The sequence below is a fragment of the Macrotis lagotis genome, chromosome 1 (genome assembly GCF_037893015.1).
Source record: "Macrotis lagotis isolate mMagLag1 chromosome 1, bilby.v1.9.chrom.fasta, whole genome shotgun sequence".
NCBI classification, from domain to species: Eukaryota; Metazoa; Chordata; class Mammalia; order Peramelemorphia; family Peramelidae; genus Macrotis; species Macrotis lagotis.
In genome coordinates this window covers 246,580,189-246,597,663 of record NC_133658.1, presented here as the reverse complement: position 1 = coordinate 246,597,663, position 17,475 = coordinate 246,580,189, and the positions used below count along the sequence as shown (strand labels likewise).

General features: G+C 40.7%; 1 protein-coding gene and 1 non-coding gene across 2 annotated transcripts in view; both read right to left on the bottom strand.

Moving 5' to 3' along the window:
- Positions 1-7,340: 7,340 nt before the first annotated feature.
- The window catches only part of GCK (glucokinase), a 71,964-nt gene continuing 61,829 nt past the window's right edge, over positions 7,341-17,475 (bottom strand). Inside the window, exons 6-10 of the mRNA XM_074227330.1 lie at positions 17,221-17,320; positions 14,364-14,547; positions 12,344-12,499; positions 10,647-10,880; positions 7,341-9,424 (exon numbers count right to left, since the gene is read on the bottom strand). Coding sequence (XP_074083431.1) covers positions 9,280-9,424; positions 10,647-10,880; positions 12,344-12,499; positions 14,364-14,547; positions 17,221-17,320 — 819 coding nt within the window. The 3' untranslated portion in view covers positions 7,341-9,279. The remainder of the gene's footprint in view (positions 9,425-10,646; positions 10,881-12,343; positions 12,500-14,363; positions 14,548-17,220; positions 17,321-17,475) is intronic.
- Positions 12,672-12,777, bottom strand: LOC141510575 (U6 spliceosomal RNA). The gene has a single exon (XR_012475037.1). It is a non-coding gene; the product is annotated as a U6 spliceosomal RNA (small nuclear RNA).

Here is a 17,475-nt window from a genome sequence, read left to right as displayed (position 1 = left end):
CTGGACCATCACTCTCTCCTCAACAGCCTTGGTTTCTGGAGGCCACAGAGTTGTACTGGCTCTCCCTGACTTGGATGACTTGAGGAAGCCCTGGCAGACCAGCCCAGTGGCCTGGTAGGGTCCTGTGCAATAGGCAGGAGGGGAATGAAAGGAAGGGGAAATTGGACCAGAAACTGAAACAAGGGTTTCTGCCACCTTTTACATGGCACAAAATGGCACAAAGGACATGTAATTAAGCAAAACGTTTCTACATGGATTTGTCACTTGGTCTTTTAATAAATCAATCAATAAACATTTCTTAAGGTCTTACTATGTGCCAATCTACACAAAGTAAAAGATAAAATAGTCCCTCTCTTCCAGGGACTTATATCTTGTAGGGGAGGGAGGAACAGCATATATCACTAAAATGTAAGATTCTCAAGGTCAAAGGTTTATTTTTGCTTTTCTTTGTGTCCCCAGCTATCAGCACAGTGTCTGCCATGTTACTGTTCAGTCATTTGATCATATCTGACTTTACATATCCCCATAGACTTTATCTATGGGGTTTTCTTGACAAAGATACTGGAGTGATTGGTCCTTTCCTTCTCCAGTGTGTCCCCATTTTACAGATGAGGAGACTAAGGTAAATAGGGTTGAGTGACTTGCCCAGAGTCACCAAATATTTGAATATTTGAAGCCAACTTTGAACTCAGATCTTCCTGACTCCAGGTTTCCATGTTTTATCCACTGTACCACTTACCTGTCTACTAAATAGAAAATACTTAAATGTTTGATGATTAATTGCTAGCTATCTGTATAAGCAAATACAAAATATATGCAGAGTAAATTTCTAGGAGGCGGGGCATTAGGAGCTCTAGAGTTCATGAAAAATCTCATATAGCTTTCAGATCTTCTCTAGGGTTGGGGAAGGGAGAAGGAGACCCTTTCTGTGTTTCTGGATGAGCTAGATGGTCCCCAATTTTGTATTTGGGATGATGAAATCTAGTGTGAATATTGCTATTGTCCTACTGAGTACTCTACCTCAAGGGGAATTGTGTTTAGAAAATGGGTCCCTACATCTGAAGTCCTCTTTTAAATTCTTGAACCTACAAAGAAAATGGAAAGACAACTCTCCAGTGGAGAAATTAAAACTATCTATAGTCATATAAAAATTGCTCTAAATCATTGTTGATTAGAGAAATGCAAATTAAACAACTCCAAGGTACCATTTCACACCTATCAGATTGGCCAATATGACCAAAAAGGAAAATGATCGATGTTGGAGAGGATGTGGGAAAACTGCATTGTTGGTGGAGTTTTGAACTGATTCTATCTTACTGGAGAGCAATTTGGAATTATGCTCAAAGGGTAAAAAAACTGTGCATACTCTTTGATCTAGCAACACTACTACTAGGTCTATACCAAAGAGATCATGAAAAAGAGTAAAAAACACATGTACAAAATATTCATAGCAGTTCTTTTCATGGTGGTGAAGAATTGGAATTGAGGGGATGCCCATCAATTAGGGAATGACTGAAACAAACTGTGGTATTAGGAATGTGATGGACTATTGTTCTATAAGAACTCACGAGGGCCAGGATTTCAGAAAATCCTGGAAAGACTTAAAGGAACTGGTGCTGAGTGAAATGAGCAGAACCAACAGAACATTATACACACTAACAATAATATTAAGTGATTATCGACTATGATGGACTTGCTCATTTCATCAGTACAATAATCAAAGACAATTCTAAAAGAATTATGAAGGAAAATACCACACATATCCAGAGAGGGAATTGTGGAGTTTAAATGCAGATCACCACTTACTATCTTCAATTTTTAAGAGTTGTCTTATGTATTATGTCATTTTTTCTCTCTAATGTTTTTTTCTTCCGTTTGGATTGGATTTTTCTTTCACAACATGATTAATATGGAGCTATATTTAGCATAATCACACATGTAGAGCCTATATTAGATTTCTTTCTGTCAGGGGTGGGGGAGAGGGAGGGAGGGAAAGGAGGGAGGGAGAAAAATATAAAACTCAAAACCTTGCCCAAAAAATGATTGCTTAAAACTTCCTTTGCATGTTGTTGAAAAACAAATAAATTAATTAAAAAAAAATTCTTGGACCTAACCTAGATTGGAAAGTCACTAGTTACTTAGATAGCACTTCTCCATAACATCTTTTTTAAGTTGTTTTTTTTTTTTGCAAGGCAAATGGGGTTAAGTGGCTTGCCCAAGGTCACACAGCTAGGTAATTATTAAGTGTCTGAGGTTGGATTTGAACTCAGGTACTCCTGACTCCAGGGCAGGTGCTCAATCCACTGCGCCACCTAGCTGCCCCTCTATAACATCTTAATTTGAGACTTTGTCCACAGGGTGGACATTCAGTGAGTGACTCTGACTTACTGATTGAAATCATTCACGTACCTTTCCATCTATGGCCAAAAAGTACTTTGTGGTAACCTGTGTATACCACATTTTTCATTCCCCTTTCCTTATTGAGGACACAATCATCAGAATCACAGAATCAAAACTGGAAAGTACCTCAACAGCCACCACTAATCCAAATCAAAATAGAAGTGCTAAAATAGGGAATGTTAGAACTTGGAAAAGGACTGGGTGAACAGTAGGAGGCCAAAAATGACAAAAAAGGGAATACTGGGTTTTTTTTAAATCCATATTGGGAGAAAAGGACCTGAGATCAAACGTAAGATCATGGTTAGTTGTTAAGTATCATCACAACTTAGATAACTGGCAAAAGGAAGAAGGCAGGTATTTCAAACTTTATTTGTATTTTCTCTTCAAAAGAGAATAACAGGGAGTTGATGACCAAGATAAGGAAGGAGAGGATGCTTCACCTGGTCCAGATGGTCTGTACATGCTTCAGTACTAAAAGAATTGTCCACTGTGAGTTCCTTGAGGGCTAGGGCTGTTTTGGCCTTTTTTTGGTATCCCTGGGCAACTAGGCACAGTGTTTAGAGTGCCAAGGAAGATTCATCTTCAAGAGTTCAAATCTGGGGGCAGCTAGGTGACGCAGTGGATAAAGCATCGGCCCTGGAGTCAGGAGCACCTGGGTTCAAATCTGGGCTCAGACACTTAATAATTACCTAGCTGTGTGGCCTTGGGCAAGTCACTTAACCCCATTTGCCTTGCAAAAAATCCTAAAAAAAAAAAGAGTTCAAATCTGACCTCAAATATTTACAAGCAGTGTGACCCTGGGCAAGTCACTTCACCCTATTCACCTTAGTTTACTCATCTATAGAATGAACCAGAAAAAGAAATGGCAAACCACTCCAGTATCTTTGCCAAGAAAACAAATGGGCTATCAAGAGTCAGACATGACTGAAAATGACTGAACTATAGCACATAGTAGGTATTTAATAAATACTTGCTCACCTGTGATTTTTAAGTCACTACCAGTGAGAGTTGGATGATCATGAAAAATAGGAGAGGTATCATAAGATTAGAGAAAAGCAAATGTATCAGTTTTCAAAAAAAGTGAAGAAGCAATAAAGCAAGGACTGGTAAATATAAGATGGGGAATAGTGATTACCAAAAGCCATCAGTGCTTCATCAAGTACAGATCCTGCCAAACTTATTTCCTTTATTGACAGGGTTACTTAACTAGTGAATGGAGAGGGGGTGCGGATACTGTGGGTGTAGTTTTCCCAGATTTTAGTGAAGTTTTTGATAAAATATCTTAGGTCATTTTTCTTTTAAAATTATGTTTTATTTTCAGTTCCAAATTCTCTCCCTCCCTTATCCCCTATGAAGACAAGAAATACAAAATCCATTATAAATAGAATTCACACAAAGTTCCACATTAACTATATTCCAGGGGGGGGAAGAGGAAGAAAGAAAAAATATGCATCAAATCTGTACTTCCACTTCTCTGTCTAGAGGTAGATAGAATATTTTGTCATCATTCCTCTGGAATTCTTTTTGGCCACTGTGTTGATTAGAGTTACTGAGTCTTTCACTGCTGATTATTGTACAATATTGCTGTTATTCTATAGATAAAGTTGTTCTTCTGGTTCTGGTCCCTTCACTTTGTATCAGTTCATATAAGTCTTCCTGGGTTTTTCTGAAACCATTTCCTTCATCCTTTTTTACCACACCATGGAAAAGATGGGGAGAGATGAATTCAACAATAATACAATCATCTTGGGTCTTAAACTAGTTGGATGGATTATAGCACCTTGGCAAGAAGTCTAAAGTGAAATACCTATGCTGTGTGACTGGTCTATCATAGATTCAGATAAAAGCATATGGGGTGAGTTCATCAAATTTGTAGATTACACAAAGATAAGGAGGAATATCTAAGAAAGTAGATAATAGCCATGATCCGAAGAGATCATGTCAGGCTAAAATTTGGGGTTGATTCAACAAAATAAAACTCAAATAGAGGCAAATGTAAAATCTTGCACTTATATCAACTTCCCAAATATAACATGAGTAATTGTGAAACCCTGACAAAAATCTTGGTGGGGGAGAGGCTTAGTGGCCTACAAGCTCAATATGAGGCAGCAGTGTAATATGGCAGCCAAAAAAGCTTATTTTATCTGGGGTTGCATTTAGAGGATTTAACTTCCAGGAATAGGGATTGATCCTTTCACTGCATTCTGCCGTTTTCAGATTTCATCTGGAGTTCTGTGTTCAGTTCTGGGTTCCATGATTTAAAAAGGACACTAATAGGAGGGAGAGGGTCCAGAAGAGAGCAACCAGGATGGTAAAAGACCTTAAATTCATTTCATATAAGGATATGTTGAAGTAAATAGGGAGGTTAAACTGGAGAAAAGACTCAAGTGGGATGTGTCTTCAAGCATTTGAAGGACTTTCAAGTAAACTAGTAGGACTCCAGTTGTTCCATTTGTTCCCAAAAAGCAGAACCAGGAGCAATGGGTGGAAATTGCAAACAAGAAAATTTAGGCTTAATTCATTAAAACATTCCTAACAATTACAGCTGCCTTGTGAGGAGGTGACTCTCTCCTTGGAGTCCTTGAGTAGCATGGATGGCCACTTAGTGAATATGTTATAGTGGGAATTCCTTTCACATGTGGGTTGGACTAGATGTCTCTGATGTTCCTTCTAACTCTCAAATCCTATGATCCTCTATGTGAAGGACTTAAAGACAGCTTTTCTGTGTTCTTTGAGTCTTCTTTAGGCTAAGGATTTTCCATCCTTCAATTCCATACTTGTGAGGTGTAAACTCAAGGCTCTTTTATATCCTGGTTGCTACTCTCTCCAGTTTGTAACTATTTTTTTTAAATGTGGTACCCCAAACTGAATATAATATTCCAGTTATAATGTCATGACCAGACATCTTCTCTCAGTCTTTGTCCTTGGCTGAAGGGTGGGAAGAAAAATATATAAATATATATATGTAGAGTTCATAGGAAGCAGTGACTATAAAACATTGAAGAATCGATTCTTGAAGAAAACCTCTACTATTTCTCTGTCAGTTCATAATCACCTTCCATTCCATCTTTCCCTTGTATCTTTCCTCTTTGTTCTTTACCTCATCACAACTTCTGATACTTCCATCTCTGCGTGCTTCCTTAGAACATTCATTACTTTTGCTCTGACTTCCCTCTCCTTCCCAATTTTTACTCTCCAGTTAACCAATTCAACTTCATTCTATTCTCTGCTCTTGAATCTTCACCCCTTTATTGCCAAACTCCAACTCTGGATTACTCCCACCATATGCCTCCTCCTCTTTTGCAGCTGAATAGAGCTGGAAGAAGTCATGATAGCCTTCTGACTGGGAACATTACTCCATATTATCTAGTTTCAACTTGGCTCCTCCCATAGCAAGGGAATACTCCTACCCCTACCTAATTGATACCCTATCTCTCCCCACAGAAGCCATTCCAAAATTCCTAACTCAAGTCTCTCACACCAACCCTTCCCTCCCATGTCCTCCCATTGGAGGATCTAGAGTCTTATTTTACAAAGAAATTGAAGTTGAGTAAACTCCTTTTTCTTCCCATCTGTTCATCTTAAAATCCCTTTGAATTCATCCCCACTCTTTCTTTAAAGGATCATGGCTTTAGAGCTGGGACCTCAAAAGCCATCCAAGCCAATTGTCTCATTTGACAGAAAAGGATATCAAAGTCCAATGAGCCATTTGCCCAAGGCCATACTGGTTTCAGAAATGCAGGCATTGAACCCAGGACCTCTGACTTTAAAACCAACAGTCTTTTTACTGGATTATCCCATCTCTTTTTTTCCAGTCTCTGATGATGAGATGGCCATTCTTGCCAAGACCAACCCCTCTCCATGTGCCTCTGATCCCATCTTCTGCTACAGTATTCTCCAACAGATAGTTTCCTCAGTCATCCCCTCTTTCCTTCTAATCTTCAACTTCTCCCTAATGACTCCTCTACTGCCTCCAAATATACCAAGTCTCCTCTATCCATAAAAAGAAAACAAACCAAAACTCTCCTTCAAGCTATTACCCTATATCTCTCCTCAGTCAAGTAATCTGGTTGCCTCTAATTTTCCTCCTATTGACTTCTTTTAGCCCTTTGAAATCTATTTAGAACATCACTTAACTGAAATTCCTTTCTCCAAAGTTACTCTAGACATCTTAATTACTAAACATGATGGCTTTTTCTCTCAATTTTTATCCTTCATTTCTAAAGAGAAAGAAAAAAATCCCATAGTCAGATGCCCTGGGTTCAATTTCTGACTGCCTCTCTGTTGTATTTGATTCTGGCAACCACCCTCCTGCCATCTCTGGATTTTTTCAACCCTACTATGTCTGACCACTCCTTCCAAATCTTTTTTGTTTTATCATTCATAGCAATCCTTTTGCTCATAACTGAGGATGTTCCCCAATCCTTTTTCCTGGTCTTCTTGTATTCTCAGTACAATTACTCTTGTGGTTACCTCATCAACTTCCAAGGGTTTAATTATTATCTCTAGCCACATAATTTACATATCTATATATTCAAAATAATATAGTAAAAAGATTACAGGATTTGGATGTAGAAGAGTTGCTTCTAGCCCTGGGTCTGCCTCTTACTGTGTGACCTTGATCAAGCTTTTCACTTCTCAAACAATATAGAAGAGAATAATACCTTTACTACCTCCATCAAGCTTTTCTTCTGAGGAAAGTGCTTTGCAAACATTGTGTTTCACAAATATCAGATTTTATTATTATAAAATACCCTAGCATTGGTCAGTCACACAGATTCAAAGTGGCCCATGGGTGAAAGTGGATAGGAGGGGGGATGGACCTAGTAAGGGAAGAATTTCCATGAGCTTGAAGGGTATAGCCTATATATAGGCTGTTAAATTACATTAAAGTAGTTCCCCATAGTTATTGGTTTAGTAAGAATATTGATGAAATCATCACCATTGAACTGATCCAAGATGCCATATTTCAAATATTTCTTTTATTTAAAAAATAAAAAGACAATCAGGGAGGGAATTAGAGAAGGATTGTGATGAATATACTGGCTTTACAATGTGGAAAATGAAGGGAAGGGCTGAGCTCTGTGTGTATGTGTGTGTGTGTGTGTGTGTGTGTGTGTGTGTAACACTTAGGACTTTGCAGTTCAATATAATCTACAGATACCAGTATTAAGGCCTGGCTCCAGAGCCTTCCTTTGAAGAGTGACTAGGGAAGGTCTCTTACAATAAGAGCCCCAGGGAGATTATAGGGGTTCTCCTGCTAAGAGAGAGGCAGGAAGGACCTTTTGTCTTCTGTGCATAGTGGACTGGCTGTAGTCATAAGGTGGGAGGCAGCTGGGTGCTGCAGTGTATACAGCACTGGCCTTGGAGTCAGGAGGACGGGAGTTTGAATACAACCTCAGATACTTATTAGCTGTGTGACCATGGGAAGGTCACTTAACCCTGGTTGTCTCTCTTCTGGGGCCATCTTCAGTTATCATGATTCATATCTGGCCACTGGACCCAGAGGGCTCCAGAAGAGAAAATGAGGTTGGTGACTTAGCACAGTACCCTCTCCCTCAAATCCAATTCATGTGCTTGTCATGGCATCCTCTCTGACATCCTTCTTTGAGAATGAAGGACAAACATCATCATCATAAGTGAGGTGCAAGGACACCTGATGAGGCTTATGGCTTGGGTGGTGGGAGTGTTAGATACTTCTTCCCTCATGCTGAGATTCAGTTTCATTTTGTATTACTGGATATATTTCCTAAGAGAAAAAGGGCCAAGGACCACCCATGGGAACACCAGTTTGCCTGAGGATAGAGGGAATCTGTGGTCTTTGGTTCTCTCAATGGCACAAGTAAACTAAGTTATTCCCACATAGACCCCCTCCACCCCTAAGATAGTACATTGGTTGAAGTAGAGCCTGGTGTCCCTAGTGAGGCACAGACTGGCAAGGTCTGGATGGTTGTGAAGCTGACTTGCTATGCCATGGATCCAGGAGCTTACCCTGTTAGGAGCAGCAAGCATTCACAGGTCAGCTATTAAAATGGAAGTTGGTTGTGGTGTCCTCAGGAGAATTAGGTACCTCCTATCAGACTAGAGCCACATCTGCCATGTTCTAGGAATAGACCATCCCTGGACACCACTAGGTTTCAATTAAGCTCCTGGCTACCAGCTAGGAAGAGAGCATAGGGATAAGGAGGTGGGGGAGACAGACACAATGTCCTGGCTATGTTGGTAGGCTTGGGCAGAGTTGTAAAGAAGGTCATTTTTTAAAGTCAGAACTATTAACCAGAGAGGAATAACAAAGATTTTGTCCCAGGGCACCAAAATTTGGAGGGTGCTAACAACACCTGTCCTGCGGCATACTTTCCTCCTCTTTGGCTGAACTCTGGCTTCTAGTTTCCTGCTCAACCTTCTGCCACCTGGTACAAATCAGTTCTTCAGCAGCATAGAAATCTTGTGGTGCCCTGGAGCACTTTTCTCCCTCCAGTGGCTGCACCCCAAATGAATTTTCCCCACAATCTTCCTTTCCCTAGATCTAGAAGCAAAAATTCCTAGTTATGGATCTGTTTGAGGTCATTCCTTCTTTGCCAGGTCTTCCTCCGGTCCTCATCTGGCTTGTCCTGAGCTGTTGATACCATGTATACTGATACCACAGGTTGTCAAATTCCACCTCCACGGAGAGGCAGGGAGCTACAGCACACCTTAGCTGCTTCTCCTTTGGGAGGAGGAACAACCTCCAAGAGTATATCTTGATGGCACTTGCTATCAGCAAAAGCCCGGCCTCCTCAGGGTGAAAGGGAGCAGAAGTTCTGTCCTGGCCCAAGGGCTGAAGGAGCTGGGGAGCAGCTTGCTGGCAGGCGCCTCGGCAGGCAGGGGCCACACCTGCCTTCAGTGGTTAAGCATGCAGGCCTTTTTGCAGGCCACAGCAGAGACAAGGGCAGCACCCCGTCCACTGCCCTCCTCTGATTGTATAAAAGTGATGTCACAACAGGGTGCCAGCCGCCGCACAGCAGCATGAAATCGGTGTTTGAAGCTGTATAGACACAAGAGAGGAGTGGTTAATACTGTGCAAGAGGGTCCTGGGCAGGGCAGAAAGAGGTGATCCCTTCAGAAACCCCACCCATGTCCCTCTTCTCTCCTGTACCTGGGGCCTTCACCTTCCCTCTCTGCTCTGGTGTTGTCCAATCAACCCTCAACATAGGCACCAATATAGTACTGGAAAGATCCTCAAAGGCCATCACTTTCAATTATAGATCTGGAAAACACCTCAGGGGCCATCTAGCTCAACACCCTCATTTACAGATGAGAAAACTGAGGCCCAGGAATGTTAAGTAACCTGCCCAAGGTCACACATATATTAAGAATGAGAAATAGGATTTAAAATCAGTTCCTCTGGCTTTAGAACCACACTTTGAATCATCAAGTTGTAGAAAAGCTAAAATACTACCCAAATTTAACTTTGACTAGGCTTTTTGCCCCTCTCTGTCACTCCGGACTGAGAGAGGGGATAGAAAGATCAGTAATGAATAAGGAGAGGGGAAGTTCAGAACCATCCCAGAAATGGAGAAATGAAATTAAAGCCAGAACTGGCCACTTTCTCCTTCCTTTCTCCTTTCATCAAACACTATTGCCTGAGAAAAGAAGAGATACAATTCTGAATCTATGTCCTGGCAAAGACTGATGGGGGAAGGGGGAGGGAGAGGAATGCTGACCTGTCCCTTATAGAATGGCAAAGGGACCTTTTAGACTCAATTCAGGAAGTAGGGGTTCATCTAGTCACACCTTATGAGTCCAGGAGAGATTCCCAAGACACTAGGTTAAAGAAGACTAACCTTTGAGTCAGTAGGACCCAAATTCAAATCTTGCCTCTGACACACCCAGATTATATGACTTTAGCCTTATCCTCACTTTTCCCTCTCAGGGCCCCAGGTGACTCTCTGTGATTTTCTGTTATGGGTCAATTGAGGATCTATATCAGTGGAGGGAGTTTCCACATAGGAGATACCCTCTTAAATACTGAAACATTAAAAAGGGTTTCTATCTGAAGACTATAGCCTCAGGACACCAAAGTTAAACTGCAGCTTGAGAGAGTTTTACATAACTGGTTCAATCTTTTCCTGCTGCTTACCAGCCTTGGATCTTGAATTTCTAATTCCTCTCAGGATTGTCATGGTTTAGGAAAAGCTGGATCTATCTACCTTTGTCCAGAGAACATCCACCATCACCATCTCTGGTAGGACCAAGGGGGGACTCACCTGGGGTGCAGCTTGTAGACTGAACCATCCACACCCACAGTGATCCTCATGACCTCCTCACTGCGACTTTCCCGCATCCTGTTGATGACACCTGCCAACCCTGCCGAGCACATCTGGGCTGCCCGGGTAGAGACGCTTTCACAGACCATGCGCACAATGTCACAGTCTGCTGTGGAGGGTAGCAGTCCTAGAGTTGTCAGTATGTTGTAGATCTGCTTTCGGTCCCCAGAGTCACTATGGGAATGGAGAGAGAGGGTATTGTGAGAAACTGTCCCTATTGGGTGACCAAAGAGGAAGGGAAGAGTAAGGTTTGTCAAGTGAGCTTGGATTGAATCTGATGCCTTGGATGGTGCTAAGAGTTCCCTCACATGCAAGAGTGTGTCTGTGTGTGTGTGTGTGTGTGTGTGTGTGTGTGTGTGTGTGTGTGTGTGTGTCTGATGCACAGGCACACAAGTAGTAAGCTACTGACTTCCAAATGAAAGGCCAATTGAGTTAGTAGTCCTCCTTAATTGATCTGATGAGTTTTGTTTTTCTTTGTTCAGTTTTTTTTTTTGGTTTAGTTTTATTTTGCTTTGATATTTTTGCATGGGGAAAGGGGGTCTTTTTTTGCTTTGTGATTTTATTGTAAGTACAGCTTTTACTTATCTTTATACTGAATTGACAGTTGACTTATCTTTGTATTAGCTTCAAAACTTAGCAGTGTTCTAGCATACATGCCAGATTTCTAAAAAAAACCAGTTGCATAAATAACTTAATGAAATATATCAAAATGAGTACAATAATTGTTTAAAATCAGAATCTACCTAAACATTCTTAGACTCAAATAGTTTAATTCAAATAACACTGAATATTGAAAAACACCTTCTTCTTATTAGAAAAAGATCAGTATCTTTTACCCTAGTAGAAAAATCAGTAGCTGCTATTTATAGCTCTGTCTGAATACTATCAGAAGCAAAAAATCTAGGTTTTATAACAATGAGCAGTTAAGTCATTTTAATCACCAAACATAGGCTTCAGTTATTGGAAAAGGAAAAAAAAAGTTGCCTCAGTCAATAGTGTAAGATGATGAGTTAAAGACCAGTTCCTAATTTATATTAGTGGAGGCAATTTCCACACTGGGAGTTACCTCAAATATTTAAGTGCTTCACATGGAATGTACATTCTCACTAATATGGGTTTCCCCTCTACTGATAAAGATTGAAATTCATTCATGTCTGCCATCCTATGGGATTCTCTAGTTCATATCTACCTATGAGTTCAGCATGGCAGTCCACTCAATATGTCAAGGAATCTTTTTATTTTCTCTTGACATCTCAAGAAATACTATAAGGACATACTTTTTTATACATGACTTGACCAGAATCACATAATAAATATGTGTCAGAGGCAGGATTTGAATCAAGGTTTTCCTGATTCTAAGATCAGTCTTCTGCTCATAATGTATGATATTATTTTTTTGCTCTTTGGTCATTTGGCTAGTGACAGCTTAACTTTGGGTCAAACCTCAGGAATTTAGTTACCTAAAATCTAAGGTATTGAATATGAATTGAAAATATGTCAGAAACCATTCCAGGACAGAAGCTGTAAGATAACTAGTCATAGAGAAGGCTGTCTGGGCAGTGGGGATCCCACCCTGGGACATTGTGTCTGATGGAACCTGAGGGGCCAGGCTGGCTGAGCACATGATGGTATGATACCTTTCCACTTGAGAGACAAAACGGGTCTCGAAGGCTCCCCGTGTCCTCAACTGCTCAGATGCTTCTCCGTTAAAGAGCAAATTCTCATCCACCAGCTTCAGTAGAACCAGCCTCACGATCTCCCCCATGTACTTGCCCCCAATGATCTTCTCATAACTGTATGGGTAAAGATAGTCTTGGTCATCAAAGGACAATCACACCCCACTCAAATGAGCCCAGGTCTAGTTATCCTGCCCTTCTTTTCTCTCTTTTACCTGATCCTTAGCATCAGAGCTCCAGGCTTTTGCCCAAGGGAAATAACTCAAATAACTTTTTTGTTTATTTTTTTAAAAATATGGAATGATTCACAAATTTGCATGTCATTCTTGCACAGAGCCTGTGCTAATCTTTCAGTATCACTCCAGTTTTAATATATGTACTGCTTTGGTGAGCACCCAGAGCTTAAATATCAAGTATCTGGACCTGAATGCTCAAGGGGTCCTCAGTGGCTTTAGAGATCTAGAGTGGTATGATCCTCTGTGTGAATATATGTATTTATGGGTATGACTGTCCTTTTAACTTCATGAAGAAATATCATATGGATAAGTGTGCAGTTTTCTTCAACTGTGAAAAGAAGGAAAATAATTTGGGGAGGGAATATATTGGAAAAATGTAAAAAATGCCAATTTAAAAATTAAAAACAAAGAACACTGGAAGCAGATGCAGACATACATGGTTGCTCCATTCATTGGTTTTGCTTTCCTGTTTTTCTTTGTTACAAAGGGGGTTTGTGGTGGAGTACATTAGGAGTTGGGGCATGGTTCCTGCATCAGTGTTGTGTGTTTCACTGTATAACTTTGTGACAAGGGAGGTTCTTCTTGGGATAAGGAGGATTATGGAGAAATAATCACTTGCCTTTAAAAGCAACAGTACTTTTTTTTCAAAAAAGAGAAAAGCTGGACAGAGTGTTAGAGGGCCTGCCTATGTCAGTGCCTATCTGGGGGGTCTTAAATCAATTTGACATTTTGGGCCTTGGTTTCCTTGTCTGTGAAATGAGGGGCTGTGATAGATGATTTCTAGGGTTCCAGCTACAAAATTTGGTTAATATTCAGTATGAAGGAAGATTATAAACCCTCTCTCCCTAGGAGTTATTTAAAAACATGATCATTATCTCTAAGTCTGGTGCACTTGAGAGGTGACAGAAAACAGAAGGTTAGATAACACAGAAAAAGCCCCTTCCACACAAATGAATTTCATGACAGCTCCTGGACTATGTCGGCTTGTATAGACATATTTGGATATATTTTTTTTTTGCTTTAAAGTTTTAAAATCTAATTTTAAATCTCAAATGTTAAAGCATTTAGACCCCATAGCTTTAAGAGTTGCCCAACTCTCCTGTGATATGTGCATGAACCTATGGGTCATAATGACTCCCAAGTCCTTAGTAACCTTCCATTTTGGGAGCCTATTAGCTTTGTCCTGACAGCCAGACCCAGATATGAGGCCTTCATATCCTATCTCTCTGGCCCTGCATGCTAAGACCTTCTTGATACTTCTTAGTAAGGCAGTGAGGGGTGGTGCACATACATTAGACACTTTCCTCCATGAGAGCAATGAGAACTATCACTTGTCCCTGGAAGACAGAAAAAGAATCTCCTACAGATGTCAATTCAAGGAAGAGAGGAGAGAAGTCTGAGAAAATGGGAGAGGGGAACAGAAAGAAGAAAAGACAGGGACGTACAAGGAAAGATTCCTAAATCTACTTAAAAGTAACATTCTCATTGCATTAATTTTAAATGCATGAGACTATGTACTAGTATACATTCAAATATATGAATAATATGGCAGAAACTCAGCAATGTCAGGATAAAGAATTTCACTTTTCACTAGATGTGCAGGGTGAACTGCTGCTGGGAGGAGGGGACAATGAGGCAGAGCAAGGCTGAGAGGGGCATGCTGGGGAGAGGAGCAGTCACGAGATTGCAATGGGGAGGATTCAAGCAGGACTTGGGAATCGGAGTTGTGCCCACAGGGTCCTTACAGCTGCTGACCGGGGTTCAGGGAGGTCTCGTCCACCACCCGGTCATACTCCAACAGGAACTCATCAAGTTCCCCAGCATTCCCGAAGGCTCCCCATTCAGTGTTCACACACATCCGACCTTCATCCCCTTCCACCAGTTCGACATTCTCCATCTCCTCCATGTAGCAGGCGTTACACCCCGTGCCTAGAGACAGACAATACCTTGTGTGGGCATCCACTGGGCTGACAAATTTGTGATCAGAGAAAGTCTGGGTAGTCCCAAGAGTAAGCAGAGACAAGGGCACTCTTGAAATCTCCCACAAAGCAATGTCACTCAGCAATGGAACAAGAAGTATCACCTCTCTCTAGCTCACAAGCTAACTTAGAATTCCTCATATCTCCAAGGAACAGCTATTTTGGGGATGCTACTGGGCTCTTCCTTCTGATCACAGATTTGGTCCCTTCTAGGTCTAGAGACATCAATGAGCTTGTTTTTGAGATGACTGAACTTTCATAATCTCATGTCAACATAGAGGGACAAGGTGATTTATTTTCCATTGTTATAACATGACCCCTCTGCTCTCCCCCAGGGCTTTGGACTATTCCACCAGTGTATGCCTATAATGATCCTACAGTCTCTTAGTGGGAGGAGATCTCAGAGGTCATTGAACCTCCAATTTATCTCTGCAAAATATTGATTTGAAGACTGGCCACAAGACCAAGCTCTGTTCTCCCCTACACTCCAAACAAGGGTGAAGAAACACATTCAGCTTTGGTATGCCTCTCGAGTTGAGCTGTCTGGTGGGTGAGGGAAAACTCAATCCCCAATCTGGCCTGCTTCAGGCCATGTTTCACGTCACATTCACCACTCAGGAGTACCTCCCCTTCTATTCTGTCACCACTCCACCACCATCTCTTCTCCTCTCAAAACAATATTCAGATCAATATTATTATCATCATCGGTAGACAGGAATCTATTGTCCCAAGGCTTCCCTCACAGTCTCCAAGGCTGCCTAAAGCTGAATTGCCATGGTTCTCATTGCTAATATAATAGATCAAGTTCAGAAAAGAAAGTAGTTGGAAGAAGTAGAAAGGGGAAAGAGTAGGATATGCATAGGTCAGACTCAAACTTTATCACTCTTGGTCAAACTTCCAGAGCAAAGAACAGAAAACAAGAGTATGTGCTACAAAAAATTTATATAAGGTCATATGGATAATGGAGATGGTTTAAGGGAGAAGGTTTAGAGATGGTATGATGGTGGCTCACTGGTTTGAGGTATGGTTTCCAAGTTAACAGGAGCATTGGTCTGGGATAACCAGGGTTATCCATAGACTTGAGAAGTGTAAGTTGAGATAAGTAACTCATCTTTTCCTGAATTAATAGTTCTTGATTGAATATGTTTATATCACCCCCTAAGAAAATTTTTACACAGTTCTAAATGTGGAGTCAAGTAGGAGATGATGACTCAGGAGGGTTCATCTAACACAGATTGAATGATATATGTAAAATGCTTATATATCTTAAAGTACTGGATAAATGCCAGCAATAATATTAGTAAAAGCATTCAGTGGTGTATTTATATTGACCACAAATATAGGCACAAAACTCAACTACAAAGATTGTTTGAGTTGGAAAAAGGATTATTTTTCAGGAAAAGCAGAAGAATTAAAAAATTAGGAATCAGCAATTAGGACACTATGCCCAGGTCAATTATCACCCTGAGCTTCATTTAGGTTTTAGTAAATGGTGAGTGAGAAAACACAGGTCCATCCCAGGACACCAGTTGCTATGAGGGGAGACAGAGAATCCTAGCACTGCCAGAGGGATGGTTGTGCCTTGGTGGGTGTTTAAGGACTTCAACCCAGCATTCTATCTAACAGTTTCTTATCTTAATTCATCAGTCTTGTTAACCAAGCTGATGAATAACAAAAGAGTGCCCACCATATGGGATGCCCTAAGAAAAAAGCCCCAGTTGCCCTGCTTTAGTTATTAATTTGAGGTAGCATGAACTATTCATCATTTTTACTTTTGATTAACCTCTCTTATCTGGGAAAATGTGAGTCTAGCCTATTCAGTGAACTGCAGAAAAATATGTTAAAAAATCCAGTTGTGTATATACCTCAGAAATTACTTGAGTCCTTTAAGAAGAGCAAAGTTCAGTTTAACACCAACTACATGCAAGACACTAATAGCAATACTAGGTCTGTCCTCATGGAGCTTACAATCTAATAGATAGCTATAAAATCAACAGATAAATAAAATGCACCCTGAAAAGTGTCAGGGCAAAGAAGGGCTTAAATGGAAAGCATAGCTTAGTTGAAATAGCAATAGATTTGGAACCAGAAGACTTGGAAGTTCAAATTCAGGACCTGACTCTTACAATGATACTCAACCCCTCTATCCCTGAATTTCCACAACTGTGAAAGAAGAGTCATATTAGGTGATCACTAAGATCCTTTCTAGCTCTAATTCTTATTTTTAAAAGGAATCTAAGGAAATTTGAGGGAGAGTTACCACTTTTCAACTGAGGGATAAGGGAAGATATCCTAGATGAAATGATGTCTGAGCTGAATCTCGAAGGACCAGAAAGATCTCAGTAAGACAGAGATATAGAAGAGGGAATTCCAAGCATGAGAGATGGCTTAGATAAATGCATAAAGTGGGGAAGAGGGCAGGATAAGGTTGGGGAAAGAAGCTAGCACTTGGTTTGCTAAAAGGTATGATGTGTGAAGGGAGCAGAGAATAAAACAGAAAGGTAGGAACAAATGAATATAGTATGGAGGTGAAAGGTGTTTCTCAGAGGACCCCTTCAACTTTTGAAAAGTATCTGATTATTTAAGCCTCAAGTACACAGGGCACAAGGAAAAGGTTTCTTACCAACAATCATGCCAACCTCACATTGGCGGTCTTCATAGTAGCAGGAAATCATTGTTGCTACTGTGTCATTAACCATGGCAACTACATCCATTTCGAAGTCCTGCCAAGAAGCACAAGCATAAGGAGGTGTTGGGGGTGTGGGGTGGTGAGAGGCTAAGTCAAGACTTTTCCTACCAACCTGGGCAGTGCTCACAAAACAGAAAAATGCTGCCCTAGCCCCAGAGGCAATGATAGAAAAAGAGGAAGGGAGACCTA